General features: G+C 39.7%; 1 protein-coding gene across 1 annotated transcript; it reads left to right on the top strand.

The window, feature by feature from the left end:
- The first annotated feature begins 827 nt into the window (after positions 1-827).
- Positions 828-6,863, top strand: SMIM24 (small integral membrane protein 24). The gene is made up of 4 exons (XM_053461785.1): positions 828-1,012; positions 2,354-2,492; positions 2,965-3,000; positions 6,401-6,863. Exons 1-4 carry the CDS (start codon positions 838-840, stop codon positions 6,525-6,527), a joined length of 477 nt encoding a protein of 158 aa, XP_053317760.1. The 5' UTR covers positions 828-837; the 3' UTR covers positions 6,528-6,863.
- The last annotated feature ends 10,736 nt before the right edge of the window (positions 6,864-17,599 follow it).

Below are 17,599 nucleotides of genomic sequence, written 5' to 3'. Positions count from 1 at the left end.
AGTAAATATATTAAATGGCAGGAGATGTGTTCAGCCAAACACATCTCCTGCATGGAACATAGGAGGGTGAGGGAAGGAGCAAATTCATATGGGGAAATTCTACAGAATCTCTCCATGCATTTGCAAGTGGGGGAGCTCAAATAACTTAAAGGGACTTTTCAGGTATAATATATGCATTATAGTGCATATGATGGCTAAAGTGTCCCTTAATCATTAAGGCTTTTAACGATTTGTCACAGAAGGACAAAAAATAGATAATTAAACAGCTTAGAAAATGAACCGCAGATTGTGGAAAGGTGTAACAGCAAATAGTACAGGTCAGAAGTACAATGTACAGGTGAGGCGGTGTACAAAAGGGTCTAGCAGGACACAACTGAAACACATTTAACGGTTGCAATAGATTACTCTTCGAGTTGGTTGCTGTAGCAATAAAACATTTACCAAAGTCCAGTTAGAAGATACTTAACCCTTTCGTCTATGTGGGACCTCTAAATTGCACTGTTAATAAACATGCTACTTCTGTTTCTAGAAACTAATGCTCGCTCTCTCTCTCTCTCTCTCTATATATATATATATATATATATATATATATTTATAACGCCACTACAAAGGCAATGAAAATTCACCTAATGGATGTATATTAGAACAGAATGATTGTATAAATATTACGGTACTATGGCTCTAAAATTGTATTACACTTCTGACTGATCTTTACTATAAGCTGGATCACATGTCTCTGGCAGGGAATGGGTTACCCAGTAACTGAGACTCTAAGATGGAGCATGTGTGGATTTTACCCCCTACACTGTCATAAAACTGCAAATAGCCAAGAGATTAATGAACAGTAGAAAGAAGGAAGACTGGGAGTGCCATTTCAGTAAAGATCGACGACTGGCGCATTCATCTAAATTTGTGCTTTCACCTCCTGGCATAGTCACCTTTACCAACATGTCCACTCTAAAATCAGTTCTGGTTGTTTTGATGCTTGTAATTTCCACTATGGCACAAGGAGGTAAGAGAACTATTGCAGTGACCTGCGCTGTGTGTGATGGTTGTTGACAGTGCCTGTGTGTTTCCATTATACAGGGAGGATAGTCAGGAGTAGTATGTATTTGTGTATACCTTCTAGTGCGCAGAGAGAAGGCTAGTTTATGGCTGCATGTTAAAAAAAAAGTAGTAAGAATAGTTACTTGGGCATAGCGTGAGATTAAGATGTTGTGGGTGCTTTTTGTGTTTTAAAAAGTTGAAGCAGGAACTGGTGGCTTTCGCCATCTGTTTAATTGTCAAATGAAAAGTTTAACATTTATGCTCCCTGAATATTATGAAGGGCCAAGTCCAGTGAATGTCTGATCTGGCCTTGCATAATACATAGTAGAGTTCAAGAAACCCCCCCCTACATAAACTATGCATAATCCATGGCCTACTCAGTATTTCTTGTCGAAGAAGCTCACTGGGATTAGCCTTTACAAATGCATTGTGATATAAAGGAGTTTCAGCAATCCCATATTTGTCACCCCATGAAGATATAGTATTAGATATTATGATGTCCTTATTGTAAATATTATGTACAGAGGACTGGCTGAAACCTTCTTTGATAAATGCCTCTTTACAAGTTAAAACACATGTAGTGATGTCAAATAACAATCAGTTATTGGTACCTGTATTGTCTGTTTACATAATAGTTTGCCTCTCCTACGCACTAGGATTCAGAATGCTTCTTCTTCTTCTAATAAACCACCCATGTAGACATGTTGGTGCAAACAAGATCCTTCTCCAGATCTCCATAAAATAAAGCAGTAGGAATTGCCCAATAATCAATAAGTACTATTAACCCATAATTAGCATTTCAACATTTTAATGCTTACAGTGCAAACGGGTAAAATACATGTAAACCTCCAAAGTATGCCTAGGTAAGGGTAGCAGCCGTGAGATAACCTAGCAGTGAATAGAAGAACAGGACCAACCCCCCCCCCCTAAATACAATGTCTAAAGTTGTTTACAGCCAAGAATAAATAAACATAAGGGAGGGTAATCTAATATTTATATTTTAAAAAAAGTCCTCGGTAGAGTCTTACGTAAACAGTCCTTGCTTGTCAAATGAAAATGAAATAGTTCTTCTTTACACCATGAATATAAAAACATGCTGCTGCCATGCTCTGTATTGTACGAGGTGTCTGCAGATGTAGTTTTCTGACAAACATTTGTTGTTTTTTTTTCATGGCGTTAATGTCTCTTTTTTGGGTTTGGAATGTATGCCTATAACAAAGACACCAGTTTAGTAGCTTGTGAGGGTCTCATTTTTGTTGCTTTTACTTGTTCAGCTGTTCACATGTGTTTTATAACCATACCATAGATGCTGCAAATCGGGCTTCATCTGGAGGAGGCCCTCGTTACCTACAACCATGGTTGCTAGGGCTTACTGCCGTGGTCGTGTTCCTCTTCATCGTCTTCGTTTTGATGATTGTGAACAGACTGTGGTGCAAAAAAGAAAAGTGAGTATTACTCAAAAAAAAAAAATCCAAACCATTTAAAAAGCAGACCAAGCACACACCAGCCCCAAATAGTACCGGTAGTTGTTGAACAATAAACATCTGCATTTCAGATACATAGTAGAAGAAAACAAGCATACGAGGGTATCATGAGAGGTTACATGGTAGAAGACACTCAGTCAACAGGTTTCCATGAATCTAATGAGCAACCTAATGTTGTTGAGAACATACAATGCAGATCTCATAGTTCGCAACCGACACATCAGCTGATTCTCTCCCTAGTTTAAAATTTGAGCTGCAACAATAACTGATTTGATTGTTTATACAAATATATTCAGGATCAGCAATCCAGATTTTCCTTTTTCTTAATTGCAACCATTCCTATCACCACTTTAGCAGGATGTGAAGATTCTGCAAATTAATTCTCACTCGGTATAGATATTACTTTGATCTTACATGTTTTTGTTTGTTACAGGGATGGGTACGGTAGGGAGAACAAGAAGAGAGAAAGGTAAGGACAATTGCACACAATGCAACATATACAAAACCCTTTACAACCTATAGTTCAGCATGCAGCATAGCGAAGGATTTATTTTTCTCAGCCCCTACCACGGTTTAATCCCTTTGCAACCCTAGCGAATTTTTAATGCCATCATGAACATGGAACACGGTACCTTTAACTCTCAGAGTGCCAGGTATGTATGTGCTCTGTGATCCCCTCTCCACAGCTAAAACTGTAGCAAAACTCTGAAAATTGGCCCGGCCCATGGAAAATATGTGTCATGGCCCCTGGCACTCAAAGTATTAAGTGAGATGTATGCTTCTGAACATGCTCCTACTGACTGGTTCCCTGTGCAGCAATTGCAAGTAGAAACTGACCACCTCAGAAGATGGAGGGATCAGAATTGAGAGTTGTTTAACACAGACATGTACTGCATTATGTAGATTTTGCTCCACATGATCCATCAGCTCTACTGAGTTAAAACAATACCTAATGTTTAAGGCAACTATCTTTAAATAAGTTATATAGATAGAATGAATCAAAAACTAAGTAAGCTTTTTATTTAGTGATTTGATGGAGAAAACTCAATGTTGATGACCAATGCGCTATAAGCAGAAGTAGTAGGCACTGGACTGGCCATCTGGCATACTGGGCAAATGCCCGGTGAGCCGCTGGCCATCAGAGCTCCATAAACAACTGATCTACCATTCCAGTGGATGCTGTAGTGTGCGGCCGCTAGCTGGATACGCCCAGACACGCGCTTCGTGAGCATTAAAACATAGTGTGCGGCCTGCCAAATCCAGCTATCTGCCACACTTACATCATCTGGCAGCCGCTGGCCTTGAATTGCCAGGGCTGCCTCATTATCCCCAGACTGGCCCTGTCTGATATAGCCTTGCATTCATTGTTTTTAACATTATGGCTAGTTACTTCTTTGTCCATTTTTGAGACTCATCCACCATGGGCTCTGTCCATGAACACTGTTACCTCTGCTGACTTGTGGACGCAATCCGCAATATCATAAAAAAATGAAAAGGAAAAGAAAAGGAGAAGTACACACCGTACATAGTGTATAGTCCATCTCTTCAATCTAGACATGAGATCTTGCCTTCACAAGAAAATGTTTGTGAGACATGTAGTATCATAGTTTTTCTGCATTGGTGGGCATGGAAAGGGGATTTCTTAATTTATATTTTAAAAAATTTACTTTTTTTCCTGAAAGTAGTGTAGAAACACAGAATTTAATGGACGATTAAAAACTATTCGGCCCATCTAGCCTGCTGTAAAGACTCCAACATTAATTGATCTTTGTTCTTGTCTTGTATTAACCTTTACACTGTCTACTGAGTGGTATGTCATTACATCACATCTTAGCCTCTGAGCTCTAGTTTTAGATTTTGACCTTTTTTTAACATTTCTACATTTTTGAAATGAACGTCCATCCTGTATTTATTTATTAAAGGGTGCACATGCCCTTTTTTATTCCCCCCATATGACATGATTAAAGGTGTTGGTGTCTTTGTAGAACCGTTCTTGTCACTAGAAGGTATTCATAATGATGTCATGATAATATCAGAGGTTATGTGATATTTAAACATTATCTTCCCCCTCTTTACACTCTGATCTCACGGTTCGCTGATCACACGGTGTAGGTCTGCTTTCTTGATCATAATATATGTACAAACCCTGAAGAGGCGCTCTTGTTGTGAGAGAACATTCCTGTGGTTTCAATGACACAATAGGAAAGGAATGCCTGAACTACCGTTCAGCATTTGAATCTCATACAATGTAATGACTGCTCACTTAGAGCGCGTTCGTCATCATAGTCAGCTCATAGCAATGCCAGCAGCAGCTAATAGCAGGGAGACCAGAGTGTCATTTGAGAGCCGATTCTTTCGTGCATCAGCAGGAAGATTTCCCAATATTATGCCCTTGCATTTGAGTGCCAGTTTAGCTGGGGTGTATTATTATGCCCTTCATCCTTAATAAATACATTTGGTTATGCTAAAAGCTGTGATGGCAACTGTTCCCCTTTAATAACAGAAACCCAATGCAACAGTTTGTTTGCAATATGGCAGGAACACATATTAAAGTTTGCATAAAATATTTTACGTAAAAAAAATGTTACCTTATAATTTATTTTGCAAAAGAGAATGAAGGATTAATGGTTTTATCTTATTTAAGTGTGTTGTTCCACAAACTAATTATAACACTTACCAAATCCATGCGATTCATTCATCATTCATTTCTATTAGAGAAACGTTCATGCTTTAGGGAAGTCATAATACTAATGTGATATAAAAGCAGGCATTGATAGGTTGTTGTCATAAGAAACTCAAGAATGCTATTGTTTTTTATTTACCTGCTGAAGAAGAATTTAACATCTCACATTGGCCAAAGTCCAGTGCTTAACTGTGATATTGTTTTCTTATATTTGGAATGGAAATTCCCTGTAATTCCCTGTAATGACAACTAATGAAGGCAGAACCATGATAGAGGCAGATGTCACTATAAACGCTATCATCATTTTATTGCTTGTCTCCGTTTTGCAATGACTTGAAGCATACTGATTATATGTCTGCTTTCACCGAAAAATGTTATCTTTCATATGTATTTTATGATGGTAGATCGATACAAAAAAAACATATTAATGGGAATATATGCAAAACATATTGTTATCTATCACAGGTGTACCAAACTCCCATTTTGCGTATTGTTCATTAAGATATTGTAATCATACAGCATATGAATCTCAATGGACTTAAATACGGGGTTGCTTTGTTACATATCATGACCAAAATGGTGTATACACCAGCTCGGTATGATGGCAGATTCAAAGTTTTGGTTTATGATAGGACCTGAGATCAATAATTACTGTTTGTGTTTGCAGCACATACCATCTTCAGGCAGGTAAATAAAATGACTGAATGCTGTGACCTGTAATATGATGACAACATTTACCCGGTGGCAAAATCTTAATGTTAAAATGATCACCAGAATTTGTAAAGCTGGAGAGTCCCACCCATGAATCTCTACATTAAGATATAGAATAATGGACTGTATTGTGGCATTTATTTCAGTATAGGACTACATCTCTCCAAACTGACACAGTTCTTTACTTACTTGAGTGGAAGCGGTAATGTGCCTCTTGGAGTGTGGAATGGAAGTGATATGCAAATTAATATTTATTTAGAATATTGTTAATGATGCCTATGTGGAACCCTACATTCTTGTCCACTTCTAAGATAGAAGTGAATCTATGCAGCAATGTGTAATCCAGTGCTAGTTAGCAGTTATATTATTCAGAATTTGAAGAAGTTATTATATGCGAGACAACATTTTTCAGTTGTGCAACGAATGGCGTATCAATATCCTTCTCTCGTTAAACGTTATGATGTGTCTCCATCAGAGCTGAAATGAATGCCTATGAAAATGAAGCACTTGATGAAGAAGAGGGTGGGAAGATGAAGATGGAGGTGGCCAATGGAAAAAAGGAAGAAAAGGGAAGTAATGAAGAGAAGGTCACAGTCATGTGAAAAAGAGCTAAAAGAGACATTAATCTTCCCTCTTCAACCTATATTAATACTTGCCAACTAAAAGTGCAAAACTAATGTATATAGAGCGTATTGTTCTTTTTCACAATGACGTGAAGGTAGTTAAAACACAATTGAACTACTTAGGTCGGTATGTATCATTGCAATTTTGGCCAACCCTGCCGAGAATTCATTCATCATGCACATATTACTGATATATGCATATGGAAATTTGAGTGGTCATAATGCCCCATGCATGAAATAATTACCAAAGAAAAGTAGAGGGACTTTTGTTGTCATATTTATAATGGAAGTGATCAAATACATTACTCATAAATATTGGATTCTAAATAAAAATATGTCAATAATCAGGGTTGAGTGTTTTTTTTTTTTTTACGAAAGAGGTGGTATGACAATTGTACTATTAATTTGTTGGTTATTAGAGTTTGAAATGCTCTAGAGATCAATACCAAACTGTGTCAACACATATAAACGTGTAGAAGCTGTATGTGTAAAAGCCTACATGAAGCCTGTCGCCTTCATGAAGCCTGTCGCCTACATGAAGCCATACTAAAAAGATGTTATTTTTCTTTTATCTGTAGCTTACCTAGTTACATAAATGTCCACATAATGTAAAGTTTCAATGAAGCCTCTCCAACCATAATCCTCAAACCAAAAGGGTCTTCCTTTGAAATGTTAGGAGGTTATAAAGTTTACCTTGTGAAGAAGTAGCAGCTCCACCCCAATGTGGTCCAATGATTCTCACCTCTGATTGGCTGCTTGGAAGTCCCACTGAAATGGGCCTCTCCCACAATGTTCACCAAGCCAGCACTGGAGTTGACTTGTATTTTTTAAATAAAACGGCAGAAGTGTTTGGGTTGCTATGTGATTTACTTAACACCAGTCAACTCCTGCTCTGGCTCAGTGAACGTTGTGTGTGTGTGTGGTGGGGGTGTTTAGCAAGAAAAAAATAATCAACTAGGTGGATTCTGAAGGGAATACAATGATCATTTAAAAGGACTTCTCAGTTGTCGTCTGCATTACTGTGCATATGATGGCTGGCGTGTCCCTTTAAAGCAAGTACTCCCTAAAAAGAGTCAAGTTGAAGCAAGTTGAAGAATATATACTCATTATACAAACAATTAATTTGACAGCAGAGGAGTCATTTGGCATATCTAGTCTACACATAGTTGGACATGTAATACCTTATTACCGTATTTGCTCGATTATAAGACGAGGTTTTTTCCAGAGCAAATGCTCTGAAAAATACCCCTCGTCTTATAATCGGGGTCGTCTTCTAATCAGACCCCAAAAAAATGCTGGCGCCATGCTGCTTACCGGTCGCGAGCAGCGTCTCTTCTGTTAGAAGCAGGGCAGGAAGCTTGCAGCGTCCTCACAGAACTCTATCTCCCCCCTCCCTCCTCTGAGGGCGGGGCCAGAGAAGTTGCTACAGCCGGTCCCCTGCAGAAGTCTGCGAGTGGGAGATCTGCAGTTCAGGTGAGGGGGTGGGGGAGGGTTTTTGAGTAAGTGTGAAGTGTGTGTGATTAAGGGAATGAATGAGTATTTAAATGTTTGTGAATGAGTGTGAGTGTGTGTGTGATAGCATGGATGTGTAAGGGGGGTGGGGGTTGTAGCATGGCATATGGAGGCTGTAATCCCACTGCTATCATCCCCAGGTTCCAGCATGTACTGGCTGCCTTGGCTTGATAGGAGTGTGATTGCTGTTAGCAGTTTGATATATATATATATATCAAACTGCTAACAGCAATCACACTCCTATCAAGCCAAGGCAGCCAGTACATGCTGGGTTAAAAGGCATATCATGGGGCTGAGTGGCATATAGGGGGTTAAAATGCATTTCTGGACCTCCAGAAATGCATTTTAACCCCCTATATGCCACTCAGCCCCATGATATGCCTATATACCTCCAGAAATGCTTTATACCCCCCTATATGCCACTCAGCCCCATGATATGCCTTTTAACCCCCTATATGCCAGAGTGGCATACAGGGGTATAAGGCATATCATGGGGCAGAGTGGCAAATAGGGGGGTATAAAGCATTTCTGGGGGCAGAGTGGCATAACTGGGGGGGCAGGTTGGCAAATAAAAGGAAATTTAAAAAATATATTTTTCTCAATCATAGCTTTTATTAAACATGAAAATAATTTACATTAATTAATATTTACTGGTAAAACTTTTTCCCTATAGGGTAGTCTTATATTCAGGCTTTTTGTTTTTTTCCTAAATTAATATTTTGATTTTGGGGGGTCGTCTTATAATCGGGGTCGTCTTATAATCGAGCAAATACGGTATTTTAATGCCTATCCCGTCACATGTTTTAAAACTCACTTTACAAATGTAGTGCTTTGTGGATGAGTGATGGGTGAACCCAGATTTAGTTAGCGTAAAGCTGATTTCACTGCAAAAAATGGTTAATATATTAAAAGATTTGGATTAATACCAAGTGTTGATCTGGATAAATATATAAAGCATATCTGTGCTGCTAATGTTGAAATATATTACAGTTTTAGGATTATTCACACTTACGTGGGCCACTAGTTGCTTCTTGTTAGTGCTATCATGGGCCAGAATGGCCACTCTCATACCAAAGGCCTGTCACGGTCTGCCCAGGCTGCGGAGCTGCATATCTGTCCTGCTGTAGTTTCTCTGCTTTGCTTTGATCCATTCCTGGATTTCCTTTTGCTTTGTTCTATTTTCCATTCCTTGCTTCTGCTCCGGCTCTTTGCTTTAGCTCTGCTTCCTTTATTAGGTGTGCCCCACCTGTGTGTTCTGTTTGTCTCAGTCTGCAGTCTGCAGTCAAAGGTATGTCTCTGTGCTGTGTTTGGTTTTCATGTGTGGTTTGTTTTGTATCTTGTCTGCAGGGATTAGCGTTAGGACCCACCGTCATTGGAGTACTTTGGCGTAGTGGTGGGCTAAGCATACTATGGCCATATCATGTGACGAAATCTCCAATAGTTATCTTGTAGTCCTAGGCTAGTTGCTGTATTCATGTTTGTCTGTCTTTTATGTACCTTTGCCCTTCTTCCTTGAATCATCTGAGGATTCCGGTTCCTCTCTCCTCTCCCCATGTCCCTGTTAATATGTCCTATCCTTGCTTATAGGAGAAGCGTCCGAGGGTTCCGGCTCCTCACTCCTTCCCGTGTTCCTTGCCTTCTTCCCTGTCCTTTGTTGTGCCCTGTACCATGTATGTCTTGTCAGGTTATGTTTATTCCTTGTCTTGTGCCTGTTTATACTTTACGCTATTCACGTCATGTTTCTAGCCACTTCTCGTGTATATCTCATATCATGTTTCTTGCCTGGTCTCCCTTTCCTTTGCTGTGTTATGTGTCTGCTACATTAACCCTTTGCTTAGCTTCCATTCTCCCAGCCTGCAGCTTCCTGCACGTTACTCATGTGATATGCTTCATGCCTGCTCCAGGGTGCCTGCAGGATTCGTTTTGTTCTGGACTTCATCTGCTGCCATATCAGGGCGCTGGTGTTTGGCTGCACTAACCTAGGTGCTCAACGCCTGGGCGAGTGTGGTCACCCTGCATCTGGCCCTGCCCCAGACTCCGCTACTGCATCGAGACTCCTGCAATCAACCATCGGGCGCGCTGGGTCCTTCCAGTCACCAGCTTGGACCCAGTCCGTGACACATGGCCGCAGGTAAAAGGTCAGGAGTTCGCGGAGTGGAGTTTGCAGCGTCAGCCCTTCCAGTGGGCCTCCGTATCCGTCTGCCCTTCCAGTGGGCCTCCGTACCTGTCTGCAGCATTCCAGCCCGGCCAGAGGGCTATCCAATCGTGTGCACCCCATCAAAAGGGGTTTCCTATCGTGCACCCCATCAAAAGGGGTTTCCTCCTAAGCTCGCCCCTTCCGGTGGGCTTCCTGACTTGTGAGCCCTTTCCGTAGGGCTTCCTACCGAGCGTGCCCTTTCCAGAGGGTTTCCTGCCAAGCTTGCCCTTTCCAGAGGGCTTCCTACCGAGCGTGCCCTTTCCAGAGGGTTTCCTGCCAAGCTTGCCCCTTCCGGTGGGCTTCCTGCCAAGCTTGCCCCTTCCGGTGGGCTTCCTGTCATGTTCCGGAGTTGCGGCCAGCGACCCACTATGGACTCCCAGTATGAGTGCCTGTATCTGGGCTACCCTGGTCGAGTATTCTCCAAGTGGGCAACCCGCCGTGTACCCTGAAAGAGGGTTTCCGGAGTTGCGGCCAACGACCCACTATGGACTCCCAGTATGAGTGCCTGCATCCGGGCTACCCTGGTCGAGTATTCTCCAAGTGGGCAACCCGCCGTGTACCCTGAAAGAGGGTTTCCTGAGTTGCGGCCAGCGACCCACTATGGACTCCCAGTATGAGTGCCTGCATCCGGGCTACCTTGGTCGAGTATTCTCCAAGTGGGCAACCTGCCGTGTGCCCTGCAAGTGGGCAACCTGTTGTCTGAACCTGAACCGTGCCTGTGCCTGAACCTGTACCAGTCGTGTCTGCCCAGCAAGTGGGTTCCTGCCGTGTTTGCCTTGTCAAGTGGCTTATCTACCTTGCCTTCGTCTGGCCCTAAATGTCAGCTAGAGACTACTTCCTCAATCCTGTACAGTCATTCTGATTCCTGTTTTTGGAGGAGATTTGTCTACTAGCGGCAGTGCTGGTCATCGAAGGACTCCTACGTTTTTCGGACTCTGTATGCTGGTTCCTGGGTTGACTTGTTTCCTCCGTTCTCCCGTCTGAGGGCGGGTCCTCCTTCTATTGATGTTTCTGTTCGCGTCCGGAGGCCGCTCTTTTCGGAGGGGGATACTGTCACGGTCTGCCCAGGCTGCGGAGCTGCATATCTGTCCTGCTGTAGTTTCTCTGCTTTGCTTTGATCCATTCCTGGATTTCCTTTTGCTTTGTTCTATTTTCCATTCCTTGCTTCTGCTCCGGCTCTTTGCTTTAGCTCTGCTTCCTTTATTAGGTGTGCCCCACCTGTGTGTTCTGTTTGTCTCAGTCTGCAGTCTGCAGTCAAAGGTATGTCTCTGTGCTGTGTTTGGTTTTCATGTGTGGTTTGTTTTGTATCTTGTCTGCAGGGATTAGCGTTAGGACCCACCGTCATTGGAGTACTTTGGCGTAGTGGTGGGCTAAGCATACTATGGCCATATCATGTGACGAAATCTCCAATAGTTATCTTGTAGTCCTAGGCTAGTTGCTGTATTCATGTTTGTCTGTCTTTTATGTACCTTTGCCCTTCTTCCTTGAATCATCTGAGGATTCCGGTTCCTCTCTCCTCTCCCCATGTCCCTGTTAATATGTCCTATCCTTGCTTATAGGAGAAGCGTCCGAGGGTTCCGGCTCCTCACTCCTTCCCGTGTTCCTTGCCTTCTTCCCTGTCCTTTGTTGTGCCCTGTACCATGTATGTCTTGTCAGGTTATGTTTATTCCTTGTCTTGTGCCTGTTTATACTTTACGCTATTCACGTCATGTTTCTAGCCACTTCTCGTGTATATCTCATATCATGTTTCTTGCCTGGTCTCCCTTTCCTTTGCTGTGTTATGTGTCTGCTACATTAACCCTTTGCTTAGCTTCCATTCTCCCAGCCTGCAGCTTCCTGCACGTTACTCATGTGATATGCTTCATGCCTGCTCCAGGGTGCCTGCAGGATTCGTTTTGTTCTGGACTTCATCTGCTGCCATATCAGGGCGCTGGTGTTTGGCTGCACTAACCTAGGTGCTCAACGCCTGGGCGAGTGTGGTCACCCTGCATCTGGCCCTGCCCCAGACTCCGCTACTGCATCGAGACTCCTGCAATCAACCATCGGGCGCGCTGGGTCCTTCCAGTCACCAGCTTGGACCCAGTCCGTGACAAGGCCCAAGAAAACACAAGCTTCTTGTTATCGTTATTATATACATATCTACCATTAGAACATTGTCATGCCACTTTCGACATATACAGTTGCACAGCACACAAACACCGACAGTACTCGTTTCATCTGTACATCATTCACAAACTGTCCAAAATAAAAGGGAAAAACTTTTTTTTTTTTACTTTTTATATTTTTTTTCCTTATCTTTGATTGCTTACAAAAGAAACTATTTGTCTGTTCTTAAAAAAATAAGGAAACACATTTCCTCCATCCCCCACCCCAAAATATCCTGAAACAAAGACAGAAGAAACAGATTAAGCATGAAAAACTATACAGATTAAAAACCCAAGTATTCAAATTTAGCAAAATCACCCAACAATTTTAATAGTCAAAGGAGACATAAGAGTCCCTTTAGGGTACAATTGAGTTTATTTTAGCCCTATAAAAGGTCCGGGGAGAGGGGTACCGTAAATTTGGTTTATTACTTTTATACACAAATCAGATCATCTTTTAATTAGATCTAGTCCCCTCAAACGTTAAATACAATCCGTGGCAGGGTAGAGGGGACACCTCCTCTCCCCATATTTTCATAGAGTTTAGGGACAAAACACAACAAATTGCATATATTGAGGAGGCTTTGGAAGACGCCAGAGAGGAAAAAACAAGTTAAAACAACATTTTTTTCTATCCACAAAAGAATAGTTAAAAGATTAGTTGCATAAGCAATTAGACTGCCAGTTTAATCTGTGACCCATCAGATACAATGCATTTGATTAATCACAATTGATTAATATGGTAATCTAATCATTATAGACACAAGGTCAGGATCGGACAGTCCTTTAATATATATATATATATATATATATATATATATATATATATATATAGTGACAATAGACTTCTTTGGCTGGAAAATGTATTGTTAATGACTTGTGTATAGAATAGTTATTTGCAATGGCGGTTTTATGTGATAACAGAATTAGGTGTAGAAAATATCGCCAACAAAAGAGGTATATGACTAGAGAGCCAAAGTGGTACATAATGAAATGGAATACTTGGAGGGGTAATATGGAAAACTTATACAGAACAAATAGAGTAGCGATAGACAGACAACATAAGTTACACCGGGTAATATTAGGAGTGGGTTATACAGTATGGAGGTGTAACATTGCCAAAATGGTATAACAAAGGTCTAAAATGAAGGGGATATATTACGAAATAACGTGGATTTAAAGGTAATGAGAATTTCACGGAGGACTGGGTGACACTGACCTAAGGATCTGGAGAGGCTGTTAACCAAAGACAGTCGTTATGAAATATAAGTAGTTACAGCTGAACAAGTGGAAATGTCAAAGGTTTGTTGAAACTTAAGAGTGCATAAAGGTGATGCCCACCTATGAAACTAAAACTATCATGACAACAAAACATGCTTGCTAAATTCCGCCCTATAGTTGTGGGAAACTTTATATACATTCATGTTACTTTGTATGCATAAAAAAGATCAGAGTGTTGTAAAAAATGTCATTATCAATGATCTAAAGTACATGATTAACAAAGTTATAAGGAAAATATGATGCTGATAAAGCTTAAAGCAGATCTTTCACTTTTCCGAATGCTACATTTTTTTTTTTTAAAACTCACCTTATGTGTATACAATTTCAAAAATATCTCAGGATCATTTTTTGTTAAGTTGCTGATTGATTTTGATTGGTTCAAGCACCCCTTGTTAGGGTATTTGAGAAGGTAGAGAACTCCAAGACAAGAGATAATGTTCATTTGATAATGTTGGTTATGCCACTTAAGACCAGGTCTCATCTTACATGAGATAAACTATTAAAATACATTTCTCCTAAAACAATTACACTAGTTGCCAAACAAACAGCACAGGCGACAGGGTGTTTAGTAATGCTAAAAGCTGCTATGGCAAAATGTTTCCCCTTAACATTGAATCACAAACGATGACCTTAACTAGAAAGGACACAATGGATAGCCGAATACCACTAGACCTTACCATTTACGCCAGCCATAAAAAAACCCATATACATATGTGTGAAGAAATATGTAAATATACCATGTATTCAAGATCAGGGCCATTGGAAGCACAGAGCATACTTATCCCTTCTTTTAGACCACCGTTTAACCATCTGACTGCTGCACATATGTAATGCATGTTTCTAAGTAGTAGAAAGTGGATGGAGCATGACATAACTGCAACAAATGGATTGCTGTATGTTTCTACACTGTTGTATTACGAGACATTTAGTGTAGCACTTCCCTCCCAGTATTCCTTCTTCTTTATTGTCTTCATATGAACCATATTATGTTGTTTAGTGAGTGTTTTGGGTCGATGGTTAACAGCATCTCTAAAGGTGAACGTTTGATACAGAAGGGAGGGTGAGGGGACATAAACATGGGTGGAGGAGGGGCTGAAGAAATGTCAAAAGCCAATAAACAAAATAATAAAAAGGAATCAAAAATCATTAACTGTTTAATGTCTGTACACATTTCATATTTCCTGTATACTGAAGTCAGAGCATGCAGCAAATGAGCAGTGGTTATTTCATCATTTGTCAGAAGGCAAGGCACATAATGTGATAGAAAATTCCGTGCAAATAAGGGAAAGCGGTCATCTGTACATATTTAATGCTAATTTTTACACATATATATATATATATATATATATATATATATATATAGGGGTTTTTTTGCGTAGAGTTTCTCTTTATTGTAGTTACTAGTGTTTTTTTTTATATGACTTTTTCTTATTACCCCAAACTAAACAAAAAAACAGAATATCCACTCCAGGATTTTGCTGTCCTAAAAAGAGGGTCCCATAGTCCTAATCTCAAACCCCACATCTCTTCCAAGTATCCCAACAGTCATTCATACATATGCTAGTATGCTTGCAAGAGATTAAAAACTAGAAACTCCTGGGATCTTAAACTTTGTCACTGGACTGACCCAAATAGATGGTTTTTCTTAAATATTATTTCCATAAGGATCATCGGAAGAAGATACCTCCTAGGTCCCGAGACCTTAAATAACTTCTACATCTACGTTGGCCAAATAAAGGGCATCCACTTTCACCAACGACTTTTTTTCTCTCTCTTGGGCTAATGCAGCAATACCCGAAACTTACAGTTTGTAAGGACATCTCTTCTAGAGGAAGAATTAAAAGTAACGCCATTAAAATAAATATAGAGAAGTAGATCTGCCTCATATATACTTCAGTATATGTTTATGTCTTAGCTAAAAAAAAACGCTTAAAACAAATAGGATGTTTTATCTATTGGCAGTAAGGGAAAGAATACGAATATAAAATGCCCTCTCCCTAACTGCCTATATAGGGTATAGTGCTATACATAAATTGGCCATGCAGGTTCTCAGCCACAAGCCTCTTGGATGAGCCTAATCTGACTGCCAGAGAATGCACCATGCAGATTATACTGTTTTATGGCTGAGAGCTTTATCCTCTTTTAGGTCATCTTCATCTTCTGACTTGTATACCTACTTCCTAGATAAGGGTCAGCAGAGTAGTGAATAAATATATCTGTTAGCCTCAGATTTTCTGTATGTGTACATTTATACACAGTCCTCTTAATGTTTTACTTAAATACGTTTTATATAAATGCAAGAAAAATTGGGTGTATATATATATATATATGCTCAGATGTACAATTATACAAATGAAACACATATAACTGCCTGCCCAGATCATGGTCAGCCATTAAACCTACTGACCAGTGCCCCTTTCCAGTGTCCAGCTGATACCATAGAAGGGCAACAAACTGTGCTAGGATTTCAATTATTTGTCTTAAAAAGTACACTTTTTATGGCTACAGATGTTTTTTTATAATTATAATTCAAATTGGTCATAGACATGTTCTGCCAATCACTTTAAATCCTAAACATCTGTTAAGGAAATCAAACCCCAGTGAAGGGATTCACAATGGTGTCCATGCTGAGAAAACTGGAAATAAAAAGTGTGCAAAAGTGCGATTATTACTATGAAGAAACTGTTTTCCAATAGTGCAATAGTCACTCCAAAAAGTAGATCTTTGAATGAAATGACGCCCTATAAACATTATATAAAAGAGACACATCTCATATACAAATATTTGGCAGGCTTTTGCACAAAAAAACCCAACAAAATGAACTGCCATGGCTAATGTGGCGGTATCACACATATAGTATGTTTATGGTCTTCTAATTCTGTGTATAATATGCCACAAGCGCAATATTCAGCATTGCATTGCAGCTGTCATGCACTTGCAGTACCTTTTCTTCATTTTGTAAAATGATAAATGGGTTCAATGCTAACTTTAACCAACGCCATTTGTTGAAATGTTTTGGGCCTGCTACAACATTTTATTTGAGAAAAAAAAATGATTCAGTCTAAATACTCTTAGATTATATTTTACACAAAAAAAGGAAGCTGGGAAAGGGAAACAGGGCTCTGTCGGCTAGTATCTGAACTACAACAAGGGCTTGCCAAATGCACCTAGAATTTATATGGGAAAAACTGCCCTTATTTAACCTGAGAGTCTGGTTAATATAGTGAATTATTGGACATGACCACAAATGGTCACAAAATCTGGGGCCATTTCTAAATCTATACCATTGGCAGGTCTTCTAACAGGTAATTTACTCCAATTACTGGTGAACATTGTGCATATGTGTAAATATATATATATATATATATATATATACTTGTAGGTATTTACACACTCACACACAGTTATGCATATACAACATGCATGTTCAGGTATATCTACTCATATAAACACAAATGTAACAAAATAATTGCTAGTGGTTAAAAAAACAGAAGTTTCAACATCAAAAGTGACAAAATTTGGAGAGGTGCTTGAGACATATTTTCGTATTCAAAGTGATTTGGAAAATGCCTCGTCTCCACGGCAAGTAATGAAATGTTCCTGCTGACTAGAACATTGCATTGGTTGCTAACTTTGCACCAAAACCACTTTTTTGTATAATGTGTTTCAAAGTATATTACCAAATTCAGTCTTTTAATGAGCTGTTTTAGTCAATAACTAATAAACATGAATCACTACATTAAACAAGTTATAGATATTTGTTACATTTGTTACTTTTATATGGGAGTGTATATATACCCACTGTTTCATGTATATCCATATAGATGAAGATATACAACATATGCACTATTGTAAGTAAACGTGTATGTGTGTATATATATATATATATATATATATATATATATATATATATATAT

Source organism: Spea bombifrons, chromosome 1 (genome assembly GCF_027358695.1).
Source record: "Spea bombifrons isolate aSpeBom1 chromosome 1, aSpeBom1.2.pri, whole genome shotgun sequence".
Lineage (NCBI taxonomy): Eukaryota > Metazoa > Chordata > Amphibia > Anura > Pelobatidae > Spea > Spea bombifrons.
The sequence above is the reverse complement of the archived record's forward strand: the minus strand, read 5'-3'. Positions and strand labels throughout refer to the sequence as shown.